This window comes from Dicentrarchus labrax, unplaced genomic scaffold, assembly GCF_905237075.1.
Source record: "Dicentrarchus labrax unplaced genomic scaffold, dlabrax2021, whole genome shotgun sequence".
Taxonomy (NCBI): domain Eukaryota; kingdom Metazoa; phylum Chordata; class Actinopteri; family Moronidae; genus Dicentrarchus; species Dicentrarchus labrax.
In genome coordinates, this window is record NW_026136704.1 from 30,567,171 (window position 1) to 30,583,658 (window position 16,488).

The 16,488-nt window shown below is 39.5% G+C and overlaps 3 protein-coding genes across 4 annotated transcripts in view; 2 read left to right on the forward strand and 1 right to left on the reverse strand.

Annotated features, from left to right (window-relative positions):
* Positions 1–3,185, forward strand: part of med17 (mediator complex subunit 17) — a 6,317-nt gene extending 3,132 nt beyond the window's left edge. Inside the window, exons 9-13 of the mRNA XM_051398611.1 lie at positions 76–260; positions 603–740; positions 1,108–1,225; positions 1,681–1,840; positions 2,207–3,185. Of these exons, the coding sequence (XP_051254571.1) occupies positions 76–260; positions 603–740; positions 1,108–1,225; positions 1,681–1,840; positions 2,207–2,415 (810 nt within the window). The 3' untranslated portion in view covers positions 2,416–3,185. The remainder of the gene's footprint in view (positions 1–75; positions 261–602; positions 741–1,107; positions 1,226–1,680; positions 1,841–2,206) is intronic.
* LOC127362669 (V-set and transmembrane domain-containing protein 5) lies at positions 3,153–6,772 on the reverse strand. Its single transcript, XM_051398725.1, has 4 exons — positions 6,358–6,772; positions 5,068–5,394; positions 3,891–4,034; positions 3,153–3,498 (listed from the first exon to the last, which is right to left on the reverse strand). The coding sequence occupies exons 1-4, from the start codon at positions 6,431–6,433 to the stop codon at positions 3,467–3,469; spliced, it is 579 nt and encodes a 192-aa protein (XP_051254685.1). The 5' UTR covers positions 6,434–6,772; the 3' UTR covers positions 3,153–3,466.
* Positions 6,773–8,540: 1,768 nt separating this feature from the next.
* On the forward strand, positions 8,541–16,487 carry LOC127362618 (transient receptor potential cation channel subfamily V member 1). Of its 2 annotated transcripts, XM_051398597.1 has the most exons (16): positions 8,541–8,702; positions 10,022–10,255; positions 10,873–11,027; positions 11,275–11,427; positions 12,188–12,325; positions 12,405–12,709; positions 13,107–13,283; positions 13,729–13,884; positions 13,960–14,052; positions 14,136–14,206; positions 14,287–14,452; positions 14,525–14,591; positions 14,676–15,010; positions 15,192–15,316; positions 15,829–15,935; positions 16,027–16,487. In XM_051398597.1, exons 2-16 carry the CDS (start codon positions 10,116–10,118, stop codon positions 16,104–16,106), a joined length of 2,268 nt encoding a protein of 755 aa, XP_051254557.1. In that variant the 5' UTR covers positions 8,541–8,702; positions 10,022–10,115; the 3' UTR covers positions 16,107–16,487. The 2 variants fall into 2 exon arrangements, with proteins under 2 accessions (XP_051254557.1, XP_051254558.1); XM_051398598.1 differs by lacking the exons at positions 8,541–8,702; positions 10,022–10,255 and adding an exon at positions 10,333–10,451.
* The last annotated feature ends 1 nt before the right edge of the window (position 16,488 follows it).

The window sequence follows — 16,488 nt, forward strand, 5'->3', positions numbered from 1 at the left end:
ATATTTAGAAAACTACAATCAGTACTTTAATTTGATCAAGTCTCATTTCATTGAACAAACCTGTCTCTGTTACAGTTCCACAAGCAGCAGCTGAGCTCTGTGGTGATGCCACATCCTGCTAGCGCCCCCTTTGGCCACAAACGCCAGCGCCTCGCCGGGCCCATGGCCTACGATAAAGCTGAAATCTCCAGCTTGCAGCATAACGAGGGCCTGCTGGAGAAGATCATCAAACAGGCCAAACACATCTTCCTACGTAGCAGGTATATGTAGTTGTATGCTTTTATTATAGGGCTGATATGATCACAAAACAATCAAGAAATTGTATCGCAACATTTTTACAGTGATAAATATTCAACTATGAATTACCACTGGAAAACATTGTGTAAATCCAGGTGGAAGTTTGTTATGTCTTTTTATGTTTGTGTAATATTTCCTCCCAAACATGCTCCTCGCTATTTGCAAAGCCACATTTGGCCTAAAGGTGGCTTACTTTATCTTTGTTGACATTTTTATTTAAGCGATATTGAATATATAATTCTGAGTGAAGCCCTGAACTCTGTATCATTTTAGCCCGTTTTAATGTTTCCATGTGTAATCACCAGGACGGCACGGACCATCGACAGCCTGGCCAGCCGCATAGAAGACCCCCAGATTCAGGCTCACTGGTCCAATATCAACGATGTGTACGAGTCCAGCGTCAAGGTGCTAATCACCTCTCAGGGCTACGAGCAGATCTGCAAGTAAGTCGAGGAAAGAAAAGAGGGAAGGATAAAGGAAGAATCAGAGCAGCAATATGGGAGATACAGAGGAGGACCTGTGACTGTATTTATGATTATTTGAATAACTTTCTACGTGATTTAAATTCAAAGCAAATTAAATTGAATGTAATCAGAGGCATGTTATTGTAGTTTTTCTTTATTTCCATTATAAAAGTAGAAACCGCACTGTCAGAGTCTTACATGGCATAAAATCCCATGAGTTTGCTGCTTTTATGAGATGTATGTATGCAAGAATATGTTTATTCCCTTATTCTGTATTTCATTAGAAGCACATGGTTGACACGTATGGCCCCTCTCAGATAAGGCTTACCATGTTTTGTGTGTTTAGGTCCATTCAGCTGCAGCTGAACATCGGTGTCGAGCAAATCCGAGTGGTGCACAGAGACGGGCGTGTTGTCACACTGTCACACCAGGAACAGGAACTGCAGGACTTCCTCCTCTCACAGGTATCACTCTACCCTTCCTGCACAGTGAACTTTCCCACAGGTGGTGGAGGAGGCTGTATTTACTGGAAGCAATATGTATGAACTCATGTGTTCCATATTGAGCTCAAACAGTGTGGTGTAGATGATTTGATTAACTGTTGCCAGACACATCCAGGCAAGACAAAACATATCACTGTAGTGCTCAAAGGAGAAAGGATTGCAGACTGTTGGAGAAAAACAGAAGATGGCGATCACAGTACTCCAACGTATTAAATAAAATGTTAATATGACAACTACCTGAAAATACATCGTGGGCATGTAATGAAAAAATGAGTTATTAATTCATTTTCAGACAGATTCTACTGAGGATTAAATACAAATGTGAACAGGCAGGAAAAAAGTCTATAGGCTGTGTGTGTTGCCAGCTACTAGTTACACTCCTGCTCTTTCTTTGTGTCCATGTTGTGTTATTACAGATGTCACAGCATCAAGTACATGCAGTTCAGCAGCTGGCCAAAGTGATGGGCTGGCATGTCCTAAGCTTCAGTAACCATGTAGGCCTGGGCCCAGTGGAGAGCATTGGAAATGCCTCCGCTGTCACTGTTGCCTCTCCCAATGGAGAGTACGCCATCTCAGGTGAGTCGAGTGAGGTTGGTTCTGAGGTGAAAGTGCTCATTCAGCCCTTCTGTTTTGTGTTTAAGTGCTGCTACATTTGTGTAAACAGACAATCAAACAGAATTAATGGATCAACTTTCCCTTTTTCCCCTGACTAAATGTAGCAGCACTGTTCTCCCCGTTGCTGTCACTCTTTGTAGTAACATGTGTAAGGCTGAAGGCAGCGAGGCCCCACCCAGCCTCTAGTGGTTGTGGAGAGTGTGTTGAGAGTGGGGGAACAAGAGACAGGTTGATACAAGCTGATGGATCATTAACAAAACAAATCACACTACCTCACCACCATAACTCCTGGAATGTGTCTGTGTGTGTATCTATTTGTCTGATCAGTGCGTAATGGTCCAGAGAGTGGGTGCAAAGTTTTGGTCCAGTTCCCACGCAGCCAGACCAAAGAGCTGCCGAAGAGCGACGTCATCCAGGAGGCCAAGTGGAGTCACCTCAGGGGGCCGTGCAAAGAGGTCCACTGGAGCAAGATGGAGGGACGAAACTTTGTGTACAAGATGGAGCTCCTCATGGCCGCGCTGACTCCCTGTCCTTAGATCCAGCCTCTCGTACACAAAGCCAGGGTTTATAGATACAACCAACCACTCCCACATAGGATCTACATTGTGTAGAGATTATCAGCCACGACATCTTCTCTTCCTCAACTCTTCCCTTTCCTTCATGTACACTTCTTTTTTTTTTTTTTTTTTTTACACACCTTATGGACTCCTTTCCACCTCCACTAGTGTCTGCTGCCTGCTTTGTTTTTGTCAATACAAGAGGTGGATTGTATATTACGTATATACCTCAAACAATTTGATACAGAATAAAAGCAAGTTTGTGTAATTGTGCTGATTTATAACATCATAAGAATAAAGTTTTGAATTACATGTTTTCTAACAACTTCTGGTAAACACTTTGATGTATTTTTATTTTGAGGAATGTGATTCTGTAGTCTCGCTTTTTCCTTATCACAGTATTTTGGAAAAATTGATTTTCTTCTTAGACTGATCAGTTTGAAGAAAGAACCACGTGTGAGGTTTTAGTATTACCGTCAGTCATATGGAGTACATTACACATAACTATGAAAATGAGTATGTAACTGTCTTCTTTCTTTGTTTAGGTTTTTTCTTTGTTTAAAGCTCTGAAGACCTGACAAGTAGTCATATAATTGTCTATCATCATTGCATCTAAAAGTCTGATACAGACTACACCTGCTGTATTTTTTTTAAACACCTGCTTCAAGTTTAGAAAATTAGTCTGTTAAGAAGCCATAAGTAAAAGACACAATTCATTTGCTTAGACAATAAATACAGTATGTATTGTTTTCCAGTGTCATAAGTGATATATTTACATTAAATGTGTCATCATGTGAGCTGTAAATGCAAATGTATTCAATACAAAATGTAAACATAGGACAGATTGTCTCAGTACACAGTTTTTCACAATTGACAAGCCATCTTCCTAGACTGAAACAAATAATTATTTTATGTACACAACATCTATATTTAAAAAAAGTAGTCCTTGTTGCAGCACTGACAAGTTTAGTGAGTAGTCTCAGGTGTGTTGTCATGCTTGGCACGAAGCACCGCCATCCGAAGACGTCCATCAAAGGGACTGCAGCTCGGTTGCATCATTTTCTGCATAAAGGGGCAATTAAACTTTGTCAATACAGAAACTAACATTAACACAACATGCTGCTGTAACAGAGCTGTAACAGAGCTTTGCAGACCTTTGTACTCAAACACACCCATGCTCAGACACAATGCGTAACTTTAACCCACATTCCCGCCCATCAAGCCCTATTTATACATTTCACACAATGATACAGTAGTAAGAAAGAAAACTGAATAAACTATGAACAAGGCAAACAAACCTCACATACATTCATTTGAGAGGTATAATATCCACCCAGTCATAATCTAGAAAAACTTTACCACAAAGGTACTATTATATTAACATTGTGAGAGCTTGATCCTTAATGCAAAATCCTGATGGGGTTTCATACATAAAACTGCATGTATTGCTTTACCTGGCATCTGTTTCCTGCGTCTACATGCCACTATCTTCCTGTAGGCCTTGTCTAGTAGCCACATGGCCAGCATGAGAAGACCAGCCAAACAGGCCAGTAGTAAGGCAGAGACAGACAGGTACTGAAGATCCTCATACAGCACCTCTGGAGGACAGGGACACAGAAGCACAATCAATATTTACTTCTAAAAAAAACACCTTGGAAACATGTTAGGAATGCAGCTTGTATGCAGAGGTGAGGTAGTACAGGAGCATGTTTCAGTGTTAAGAATGGTAGGAAATAATAACATGATTCTTGTGTCGAGGTCACAAAGAACTAAATCTTAAGGGATATATAACCATTTCACATATCATCCTTTTAACACTAAAATCCTTTATCGTGCTATAATGTTGATCAAAGGTCGATACAAACGTGGGTTGTTTACTGATGAATAACTATGATAAACTCAGTTCCTGTTTTAAGATAAAAGAAGGGACACATACAGTAGTCACCACCTTCACAGACTGGAGAGATACATCATAAATGTTTCCATAAAATGTGGAAAGTTTACAGTTTTGTTTTTTACCTCAGGGGAGTTTCACTGAACCTGACCACACTCACACTGTGAGTGCCAAATACAACCACAGTCGGACCTGCTGGCCATTGACCAGCAGTTGGGGTTAAGGGCCTTGCTCACCACAGTGGTGGTGGTCACGTTGGGGGGGGGCACTTTTTCACTTTCCTGTCCAGGTCGATCTTGCTGATCCAGGGGATCAAACCTGCTTCTAATATCCACAGACAAGCTTGGGGTACCTGGGCAGGGCAACTGTCATTCTTATACCCCACCAACTATTACCACAGTGCTGTTGAGCAGGTTCAGACTGCCTAAGTAGAGCTTAAGGCTGTGGCTCCATTTCATGCTTGAATTATGACCATCAATGCTTTCCAATCACGTCACCAGCTGTATTTTGTTTCACATCCTGTTCAAGAATTGATCTGTCTTTTCTGATTTCTGATTTGCTGTTGCTTATAATAGGCAGAAGGTATAAGATGAAAGTATAAAAGCAAGCTCTGCTAATTGTCTTCAACCTGTGACTACGCCGTTGGTGCAAAAGAAAAATGTGGTTGTTTTCCTGAATGTAGAACTGTTATCTTATTTGCTTTAGAATGACACATACAGAAGCACAGAGCCACTTACCGTTCACTTTCAGGACAAGGCCAGTGTCCTTGCTGCTTCCCGTAGTTTCTGTGACAGTGACGACGTAGTATCCAGCGTCCTGCAGCCGCAGATCTGACAGGTACATAGAGCCATTGTTGTAGGCCTGCACTCTGCTGCTGTAATCCACAGTTATGTTGGTATACACCCCCGGCTGCCAAGTCCCTATGCTGCGGCTCACCGCTCCCGACATAAAGGTCCATTGTATGGTAGGGATCCCAACACAAGTAACATTCACTGAGAAAAACACGTCCTCCTGCACTGACCTGGTGAGGCTCCTCTGGGGAGAATGGACGGAGATGGCTCCAGCTGTATAAAGAATGAAGAGATGTGAAGATATAGATTACACATTCAATGGGAAATCTAGTTAGGAGAAGAGAAAGATACAGTTGATAATGGTTGCCCTCAGGTGGCATTCAAATATTGCACACTAGAAACAATTTCACCTTTCATACTTTTACAGTTCAACCTTCATTTAAGTAGGACAGTGTGTGACACAGTACAGCTCCATAAAAAGAAATGTTTTACCTCATAGGTTTTGCATTTCATAACACTGTGACTCATTTGCATTAAATTCAGTGTCCTGCCAGAAATGTGATATCCTGTGCTCGCTGGAGGTATGAAACGTGTCAAACAAGCTGAGAAGTACCAATTTGAATGGAGCCAGAAGTCCTGGCCTAGTGACTGTTTCGGCCTTCATCAAATATTTTCTCAGGAGTTTCAGAGTGGGATCTGGTTCTGCTGGTGGTGTGTTTGCTTAATGAGGCACAGGTAAAGAATTCCACTGAAGAATACCAATGCCTGTCCTTTGCTCTTTGAGCCTTATTACTTCATGGCCCATCACAGGTCTAATGTTTCTTTAAGAAAGTTTATTTGCTTCATTAATTTTAGCAAAGAAGTGACGTGGTGTTGTTATTTTGTCCACCAGACTTTTCTTTTTCAATGCAATCAGTTACAACTATTTCCTAATCTCTTTGGGTTAAAATGTTTCTCTGTTGAACTGGTGTTGCAGACCAGGACCATCTGATGTTTACATGTACACAACCATGTGTACACAACTGTCTTGATCTACTTAGCCCTGCTATGCAAGTTACTGTGAGCTCTCACTCCTGCCAGGCTCTCAGTTTAAGTTCCTATGTTAGGGGTTGGACCCTCATCTTGTGTATTTAATCCTGAACAAATACAGAATTGCCATACAGGCATTCAGTCCAATGCAATAGACAAATACATGAGTTCTCTGCAGAACAATTATAAACGTGTTGGAATGCTTACCTAGGTGACACATATATAATGTGATGCTGAGAAACACAGCAACATCTTGAATATCCCAGAGCCTAAAATGCCACATTAGAATCCCAGACCCATTGGTCGAACCGCAGTAGAAGAATCTCCTCCGGGTTGTTTCACATTCTGAAGTATTCTCCACTTTGTTGTCTTTCTCCTCCCAGAACAGCCTTTCCTGGTTCCCAGGGTTTCCTCCACCACAGTCCTTTCCACAGGTGTATGTGTTTTCTTTTCTTATTTCTGAGAGAAATCAGAGTGTCTGCCACAGAAGTGCCAGAGTTTCCCTCCTCTCTCAAGACTGAGCTGTGCTGCGTTTCTCTTCATACCTGTGCAAGTCAGTGCCAGCCAGCACACCTATCAGACAGGTTGAGCCAGAGATTACTGAGCAAACACGTACTCAGCGTTCTGTGATGTCACACACACACACACCCACACCCACACCCACACATTCGAAGGAAGAAAGCTATAGAACAAACACACAGGCTATAGCCTTCTCAATGTACTCCCCCCACACAACGCAGACGCACAAAATGAAACCAGGATAGGTTGAATCATCTGGCATTCAATGCTCTGACACACCTGGTAAAACATGTCAGGCAGGAAGTGTGTATTCACTCATATGCACCAAGAAACACAAACACACAGTGGACATGATAACAGTGAACTCACATTTCAGTTAAAGGATGTATTCGCTGTTTGATTCTGTGCTTGTGTGTTATGACTGGACTCGCCCTGGCAATATTTCTGATTTATTTTTAAAATGACTTCAATCAATATCATCATATTCATATTAACATCTTAAAATTGTTTATATGTCGAATATATATATATATATATATATATATATATATATATATATATATATATATCGGTAGTAATGAAATAAAGTCACCAATGTAGCGCAGACTGTAAAATGCTGTCTGAATTAGGTATGCAGTATGTAATCAATCTTCTTCTGTGGCTTGTGAGTGATGAAACAATAGAAAATAAGCCTGTTCCTTAAATGAGATGTGACCAAAAACCACAAATACTGTTATTGTTGAATGTATTTAAACATTATTATTTTTCTTTACACATTACACAAACTTATATTTCTTTGCCAAATGTTGAACTTTTAAATAAAGATGTGCGCTGGCTATCTTCTGCTGTTACACATTTTAAGGTAATGAATTAAAGTCTGAATTTTCTAAAAAAAATAAATAAATAGAAAAAAGAAAAGAAATGCAATTGATTTGGACCAAAGATTGAAGGCGAAAGGTTACATAAATGTTTTCACAAGGAGTAAATTGTCTTTTTGTTTTGTTTGTGTAATTTTAAACTGACATCCAGGTAGCTAAACCAACCAGATTATTGGGTTCAATCTTCTGAGGATGCAGTCCATGAATTTAGACACAGCTTTAGTGTACTTAAATACAATATATATATATATAGTTTTTAGCAGGGATAAAAACCCAATTAACACCTAATTAACACCTGCTTAACACAGTGTAAAGATTTCTACAACTCACTGAGCTATTTCCTATAATTAAAATGTGTTTGACGAATTCACAAACTCCATGAATGTGCTTAAATGAAGGAACTATAATGACCCACCTTGCACCTGCTGAGCCAGTTTGAACCACAGACTGTATTCAGCTGAGCCTTGACCCTCTCTAGACAGCTTCTTCACCTACTAAAAACTATGTAAAGTTTGCACTGATAACACCTGGGCACTAGGTGTCCCTCTTTCTTCTGGTTTTGTGTTGCAGGGGGTTTGGAGGATCATCAGCTGCGTTAGCTGCATCTGTACCTGGTTTGCTCTTCTCTTAAATCCCTCCCTCACAGCGCAGCTCCTTTCTCTGGGGAGATCCCCTCTCCCACAGCTACAGCTTGTTGAGGGCTTTGTTCCCCACGTACATATATGCTCTACAGTACATTGTATTGTTTTATTCAAGGATTCAAGGTTATTTTATTGTTACTTATAATGTGTATTTATTTGATATTTATTTATGATATAAATACAAATTGATAATTGAATAAATAATCTGTATGATGAATTGTTGAGGAAGAATTTAACAGTCGCGCAGACGGGCGAAGAAGCTGTCTTAAAGTCTGGTGGCACGGCAGCCTGTTCCCAGATGGCAGCAGGGTGAACAGGCTGTGGCTGTGGGTGGGTACTATCGTTTAGTATCTTCTGCAAAGGCGCCTCACCTCACCAATATCACTGATGCTGGGTAGCTGAGTTCCAGTAAAAGAGCCTGACACAGGAAGTTTGCTCTCTTAAGTTTACTTAAGAAATACAGTCGTGTCTGTGGTTTCTTAACCAGGGTGGAGATGTGACATGATCATGACTGGTTCTCTGTAACGTTGATTCCCAGGAACCAAAGACCTGCATTAGCTCCACTAATGTAAACAGGGGTGTGTCTCTTCGCCTCTTTTTCCCTAAAATCAACAATCAGTTCTTTGGTTTTGCAGAGGTTGAGCAGTAAGTTCATTTCTGTGCACCACTCTGCAAGTTCGTTGATTTTCCTCCTGATATGAAGTCTCATCGTTTTATTCTTGTTTTTGTAAAACCCTTGGTTGTTTGCTGCTGTATTTCCTATCTGGTAACACTGGTGCAGACAGAACCTGCAGCCTTATGGAGCTCCTGAATTCACTCGACACCTGTTTTCATGACAAACACAATTGTTTGTTGTGGGTGACTTCAACACCTCATTAGCTAGAGGAAGTAATACTATGTTCCCACTCAAATTCAGTCTTGTAGATACTTACAAGGGCGTTTTTTAGGGTGTTTTTGTCATTTCATTTAGCTAATTTAATGGTCTGCCTCTGAAGGACGAGTGAGAGCAGCAGCAGAGTCTTGTTCAGTGAGCTAAGTAACACAAAGAAGTCAGAAATGGCAGAGAGGGGCAACAGAGAGCAAGAATATTTCCATATCTAACTTTAATTAAGGATTTATTTTGATTAAACCAGAGTTGGTGATTGTTGGAACAGTGGAAAGACTAACCTAAGACAGTTTTGTGAGTTTTATCTTGTTTCTATTGTTATTATTATTATAAACAACACAAAATTAAGTGTTTATTTTTAGTACAATATTGGCCACCATTGGATTTGTAAAATAAACTGGAGCTACTGTGCTTTGATTACCTGCTATATAAAAATACCCTCTAGTCTATAATGACCAGTCGTACTTCTGTGGTTATTTTGGTTAAAGTAACACAAAAGTAGTGTAATAAGTAACACATTACTCTACACAGACAGCAATATTATAAAGTAACTCATTACTTTAAAATGAAAATAACAAGTAATATGTCGTTTGTTACATTTTCAAAGTAATAATTAACTTAAGTAAATAGAGTGAAGCATTTAAGGCATTCAGACCCTTCTGGGATACTTTGAATCGAGACATAAATTTAAGTGTTTAATGTCAAACAGTCCTGAAAAGTGAGAACGTATTATTAAACAAGTATTTCATTGTAATAAGAATATCAGACAGCATTCAGCAGGTGTGCCATGATCTCAAGCATACTATTGTTTTATACAATTGGAAAACTATTTTGTTAGTCAAACAACAGGTTTGCCCTCTGGGGAAAGGGAGGAGCGTGATCTGGGTAACACACACCCTTTACACTTCAGTGCTGTCCCTGACCTTTGCAATCCTACACCTTTGCAGCTGCGGCTCATCATAGCTGATGAGCTACGTATGGGAAGCAAACACAGTTTATCCTCATACATGATCAAGACTTGATTATTATCAACTAAACAAGATGGACAATGGACAGCAGCCCGACAGAGAGGAGCCAAACGAAGGCGAAGAGGAGGAGGGGAATGGTCTGGATTGGCTCCTTGGAAAAGACAGCCCAGAGATAATTCCTGCACCTATGGATACCAACGTCTCAATATCCAGGTAACCGGTCCTCCTAGGGAAGAACTGATGTTTGATTTCTCTCTCACAGGTTATGCACGTGGTCTTTTATTATTGAATGATACAGACCGACTGCTGGAGAAGTCAGCACAGGAATCAGTTTGGGTTTGAAACTGCATATAGCAGCATTTTAGCCTCTAGGAACTGAAGTATCAGGTGACATGGTGGTAGATTTCAGGTAAACAGGTTTCAGCTTGTTTGAAGAATTTATTTACCAGCTGGTCAGATTCCTTCTCCCAAGAGACTAATGAACAAATATTGTGTTAACTAAGGCTAATTTTACACTGCGAGCCTTAGTGCTCAACTCTGATTTACTCAAATCAGATTTTATTGACTTTTCTTTAGTTATCATAATTTTTTTAAATGTGGCCCATATCAGATTCCAGTCACCATCAGATTTGGCTCATTTGTGCCTTCAGTGTGAACGTACCTAAAGTGTATTTTTGTATTACAATGTACTAAAATATTGCTGTTCATGTGATGCAGTGTTAATAATAATAATAATAATAATAATAATAATAATAATAATGTTGTTACAATGAATTTTTGCATAGTTGTAAATCATGAGCTGTCTAATAAATTGTTTTTCTACGTTTCAGACCATGTGATGCCAGTGTTGACAACATAAACAGTAAAGCATTCACCAGGGAGAGAGTCTTTGAAGCAGCATCCCAGGGAGACACAACTCAACTTAACGGCCTGCTTGACTACCTGCGAGTTAATAATAAGCGACTTACGAGCCCAGAGTTCACAGGCAAGTGGGAAGGAAACAGTTTACAAGACAAGTTTGTTTGTGGTTAAAAGAGTTTTTACTCTGTTTAGAGAAGGCGTCACTGAGGGCGAGTAGAAGAGAGAATCAATAGATGAGGCTAATTAAATTTCTCATGTGTAACACCTGCAAACTCAATGTCTAAATTATTATTTTTGTGTGGTGAGACTATACAAGTATGTAAATAGTGTGATAAGAAACAAAAACTTTGTAATTTGTGCACAACTTTCAGATGAAACAAATGGGAAAACCGCCCTCATGAAAGCTTTGCTGAATCTAAAAGATGGAAAAAATGACACTGTTGAAGTCCTCCTTCACATCGCTGAAAAAACTGGAGATTTAGAAAAATTCATCAACGCATCTTATGAAGATCCTTGTTACAAAGGTAGGTGAAACTATGAGTAACTGTTCTTCTGAAGCCGAGGGTCTTAAAGACAGTTAATGTTGTATGTTGTATAGGCAGTAAAGAGATACTTTGTTGATCCCCTGGGGGGAAATTTGTTCATTACAGTTCTTCAACTCATACAACGTTAAAGAAATAGTACTTATATACAATATCTAACACAATATATAGAAAGGAAATTAATATAGTAAAAATAAAAATGGAAAATAGAAATATAATAAGATAACAAGAACATATATACAAATGTAAATCTAAACATAAATGTAAACATATTCCACAGTATTGCTGACAGAAATTAAATAAATAGTAAAGAGTTTTAAGATTGTGGTGTTGCAGAAGTTATAGATAATTTCAAAGAATGACGAAATAATCAAGTGAATTGCACCTTAATCATCTCATTTGCACATTAGCAGCACCAGTTTGATGACTAATGTGTTTTGACACTCTGAGGGAGGAGTTAAAGCGTCTCTCATTAAATTCAGGAATGTGAAGCTTAAGTGTTCAAACCATTTATAATGTCTGCTTGATCAAAGATTCTCCCACAGACAAATATAGAGTGGAGAGAATAATCCAGAACCTACACACCTACATTTAAAATGTGTGTCTGTCAGAATCACATTCATTAGAGTTCAGTCACAATATGCTTAAATTGATACGGGACTGTATTATTAAACTCAAGAGATTAACAGTGTGCAGAAAACATTAACAGCCTGTTTTCCTGTAACAACAAAACTCATCACAGGTCAGACGGCCTTGCACATCGCCATTGAGAGGAGAAGCTTTGACCATGTGAAACTTCTGGTCCAGAAAGGAGCCGATGTGCAAGCCAAAGCCAATGGGAAGTTCTTCCAGCGTAATGCAGGACTGGGCTTTTATTTTGGTGGGTAATTACATTGTGGAAATACCCAAAAGCAACATTTTTCTTGCCACTAAACTCACCTTTGTGTGTTTTCCAATAGGAGAGCTTCCTCTGTCACTGGCTGCCTGCACCAACCAGCCAAACATTGTGTCCTTCCTCATGGAGAACCCTTACAGAAGAGCTGACCTGACTGACAAAGACTCACAAGGGAACACTGTCCTCCACTCGTTGGTGGTTTTAGCAGACAACGAGACAGAAAACACGGATATGATTGCAAGGATGTATGACGACATCCTTATTCAGGACAACAAGCTGGAGACAAAAAGAAAAGTCCAGTTGGAAGAAATCGAAAACAATCAGGGGTTGACTCCTCTGAAGTTAGCAGCCAAACTAGGAAAAATTGGGGTAAGTGTATTTTCTTTTTATGGTCTTTGTGTGTTTTCAGATACAGCTTGATGTCAAAACACATTAAAGGTCCAATGTGTAACATTTAGGAGGAAATATTGGCAGAAATAGAATATAACATTTAAAGGTTAATTATTAGTATAAATAAAAATGGTTGTGTTTTTGTTACCTTACCTGTTTTTAATCTACAGCAGTAGCCTCGAATGGACAAACCAAACTGGCTCCAGATAGGGCCTTTCAAGTTTTTTGTGTTTTGTGCCCACCATAGTTTCTCCTGGGAAGGCAACCAGTGTTCAGTTGGTGTCTGTAGATTAACACTTGACCATAGAAAACCTGAGAGGATTCATTGTATTGTCACACAATATAATTATCTCCTTTCTGATCTCTGACTGGCCAGCTGTTCAAGCACATGTTGCACCGGGAATTCGTGGAGGAGGAGATGAGCCCGCTGTCCAGGAAGTTCACAGAATGGGTCTATGGACCTGTTCACTGCTCACTTTATGACATGAGCTCCATTGACACCGACGAAGAAAACTCTGTGCTGGAGATAGTCGTCTTCGGGAGTGAAATTCCGGTTAGAAATATCTATTTTGACCTAATTTCCCTTGTGGTTTATTTGGATAAAGTAGGGTATTACATAATGTATGCATGGTAGAAGGGCACCCTTTTAAACAATGAAGGGTATAGTCATGGGTGTGTTCATATTTAGAGTACAATCAACTGTAGTATGTATTAGACACAACATCCTGCTGCCTCAGATAACGTGATACGATGGATATTTTAATGATAATGGAGGAATTATGTCATGCCGAGTGAATCAGACACTACATAAACTGGGATAACAGCAGCACTAAAAAACACTGAAACATCTGTCAATAATCTGGCTGCAGGTTCCTATTTAATTTCTTAGGCTGATGTGTTTTGACAAAGAAGCTTTCATCACCTTCACATAATAGGTTTTTGAAGAGCTGCCAGTTTAAATGAAAAGGAAATGTTTTAATTAACCTGTGAACTCACAGAATCGTCCTGAGATGCTCCAGATTGAACCTCTACGCAGTCTTCTCAAGGATAAGTGGAACAGGTTCGCCTCCAAATTATTCTTGATGAATTTCTTGGCTTACCTGATCTACCTGATCACCTTCACCATGGTGGCCTCCTACAGAAAGGAAGGACAGGTAAGGTGACAAAAACATCCTATAAATTAAGAAAAGACTAAACTATGTTTTAATAACAGCCTTTTTCATCCGCAGCCCCCGTTTCCCATCGATGTCCCACTCGACTACCTCCGTTGCTTTGGTGAGGTCCTCAGTGTCCTTGGAGCGGTGTGGTTTCTCTATAAAGCGGTGAGAAAGTGAAATCTGGTTCATACAAAAACAAGTCTAAATTAATTTTAAACTAAATCCACATATAACTCCTAAATCCACAGATCATTATTTTCAAGAGGAACCCCCCAAACTTCAAGGCTCTGTACACTGAGGGATTCAGTGAAATTCTCTTGTACGTATTACCAGAAGATCTTTTTATTCCCAAACTCTTGTGAGGATGCCTTTTTAATGTCATTGCTTTCACTTTGTTAGCTTCCTGCAGGCAACACTCCTTCTGATCTGCACCGTTTTGTACGGCTGCGGGCGTCAAGAGTACGTTGGACTCCTCGTGCTCTCGCTGGCTCTTGCCTGGATCAACGTGCTCCACTACTCGAGAGGCTCTAAACAAATGGGGATGTACAGTGTCATGATGCAAAGAGTAAGAATTTAGTTTCAGTAATCAAAAGTCTCAGAAAGGGTTTCCTGGAATAAAGTCTGTTTCTCTTTTTAGATGATCCTGGGTGACCTATTGCACTTTTTATGCGTCTATGGTGTCTTGCTTTTTGGATTTTCTGCTGGTAAGATTTAAATTATACAGAAAAAAGACGTGAGATGTTTTCCAAGATAAAGACTTCTGACTTCAACTTTCTCCTTATCCATAGCTATTGTTGCTCTCATAGACGACCTACCTCCAGCACATAAGAAACTGGCCAATGGCACACAGGCACGTGGAAGGAGTGTTGGTCTCGAGCCATTTAAGTGCGAGAAGCCAAGTTACAATGACATCCGTTTTACAACCCTGGAATTGTTTAAGTTCACTATTGGAATGGGAAATCTGGAGTTCACTGACCATGTTCAGTACAAGGAGGTTTTCTACATCCTGCTCATCTTGTACATAGTTCTCACTTACATCCTGTTGCTCAACATGCTCATCGCCATAATGGGCAACACAGTCGAAAGGATCTCCAAAGAAAGTGAAAACATCTGGAACCTGCAGGTGAGGAGCTGATCTGTAAACACAAAACCTTAATGTTTGCAGGATTAGTTCGATGTCTGGATGTTAGCAGATCCAGTGAGTAAATATCTCAAATATATAAGAAAAGCATTAGGATATATAAGTGTTTCTATATTATGTGCAAAAAAGCTTATGACACACTGATTTTGTTGCACATCCTTAGAGGGCTTTTACAATTTTGGACATGGAGAGGACTCTGCCAAAGTGTGTGACGGATAAATTGTACTCTGGAGTATCAAAGATGGTCTGTTTCGGATACAAGCAGGACAAGAGTCGTAGATTTTTCAGGTAAACCATCACTGGAAATTATTTGGACACTTGTTAAATTGTTTAGCTTGGTGCAAACTTGTCTGGTAAAGTATTTGTTAGGCCTGCTATCAACACCTATATCCTTTGTTGGTAAAAGATGTCCCAGTACAGTTGTGTGATCCAGCAACCCAGAGGCAAGGTTATTGTTATAGTTTTGTATTTTTTGTTTTAAATTCAGTTTAGTTTCCAAAGTGGGTTTGCTCGTTTTATTTTTAGTTTAGTTTTTATCAGTTTCAGTATTAGTTTTTTATTATGACATGGGGGTATTTGTTAGGGGCAAGATTTAATAAGTTCAGAATTGCTTTAAGCACTTAAACAAGTATTGATGTGTCAAGAGAATCCAGTGAATACCACTCTGGGTAATTGGGGGAAATGGTTTTTATTATTATGGTGAACTGACCCTTTAATCCTGTTACACATCAGTTTGTGAAGATAAAGTCATGAAGCAATTCTAGTGGTCCTTGTAATCAGGGAGTCTTCTTCAACTTTAGGGTGGAGGAAATGAATTGGAACAAATGGAGGTCAGGTCTTTGCGGTATCCATGAGGAAGACCCTGGGCATCGTATTATGGAGCCACAGTTCAACGACCGGACTCCAGGTATCAGAGCATCAGAGCACATACACACAACTTGTTCTTCTGTTTCTTGCTGCTAAAAGTCACTAATATGAGTTGTTATTTGATCTTTCAGGGAGTCGGTGGAGCCTCAGTCCACTCTTGGGGCGGATTCGTGCCAGACGTCACCAACAACAGCTTTCTGGTGTTCCCTAGCTATCAAAATTCAAGTTTTGAGTTTACATTTTGTTAATTTTTTATCTTCTACAAACTTCTTTTAAAGAAAAAAAAACAATAATCCGTATTGTACATGATTACAGCTGAACTTAATTTATTTTATACCAATTCCCTTGTTTTGAATGAACCATTTTGTAAATATGTTATATATTTAATGTTTGTAAATTGTTACCTACTGTTTGTTATGTCTTGTATTTTCTTACCTGTTGTGTGTTGTATCTGGAGAGTGAATTTCCCCAGTGTGGGATCAATAAAGTCTTAAACAGGTCATACCTGTAATTAATTTAACTGAATATAATGTTGATGTGAACATCTCAACCATGTTTTATATGTACATAATAAAGGGAGTCACTCATAAAAG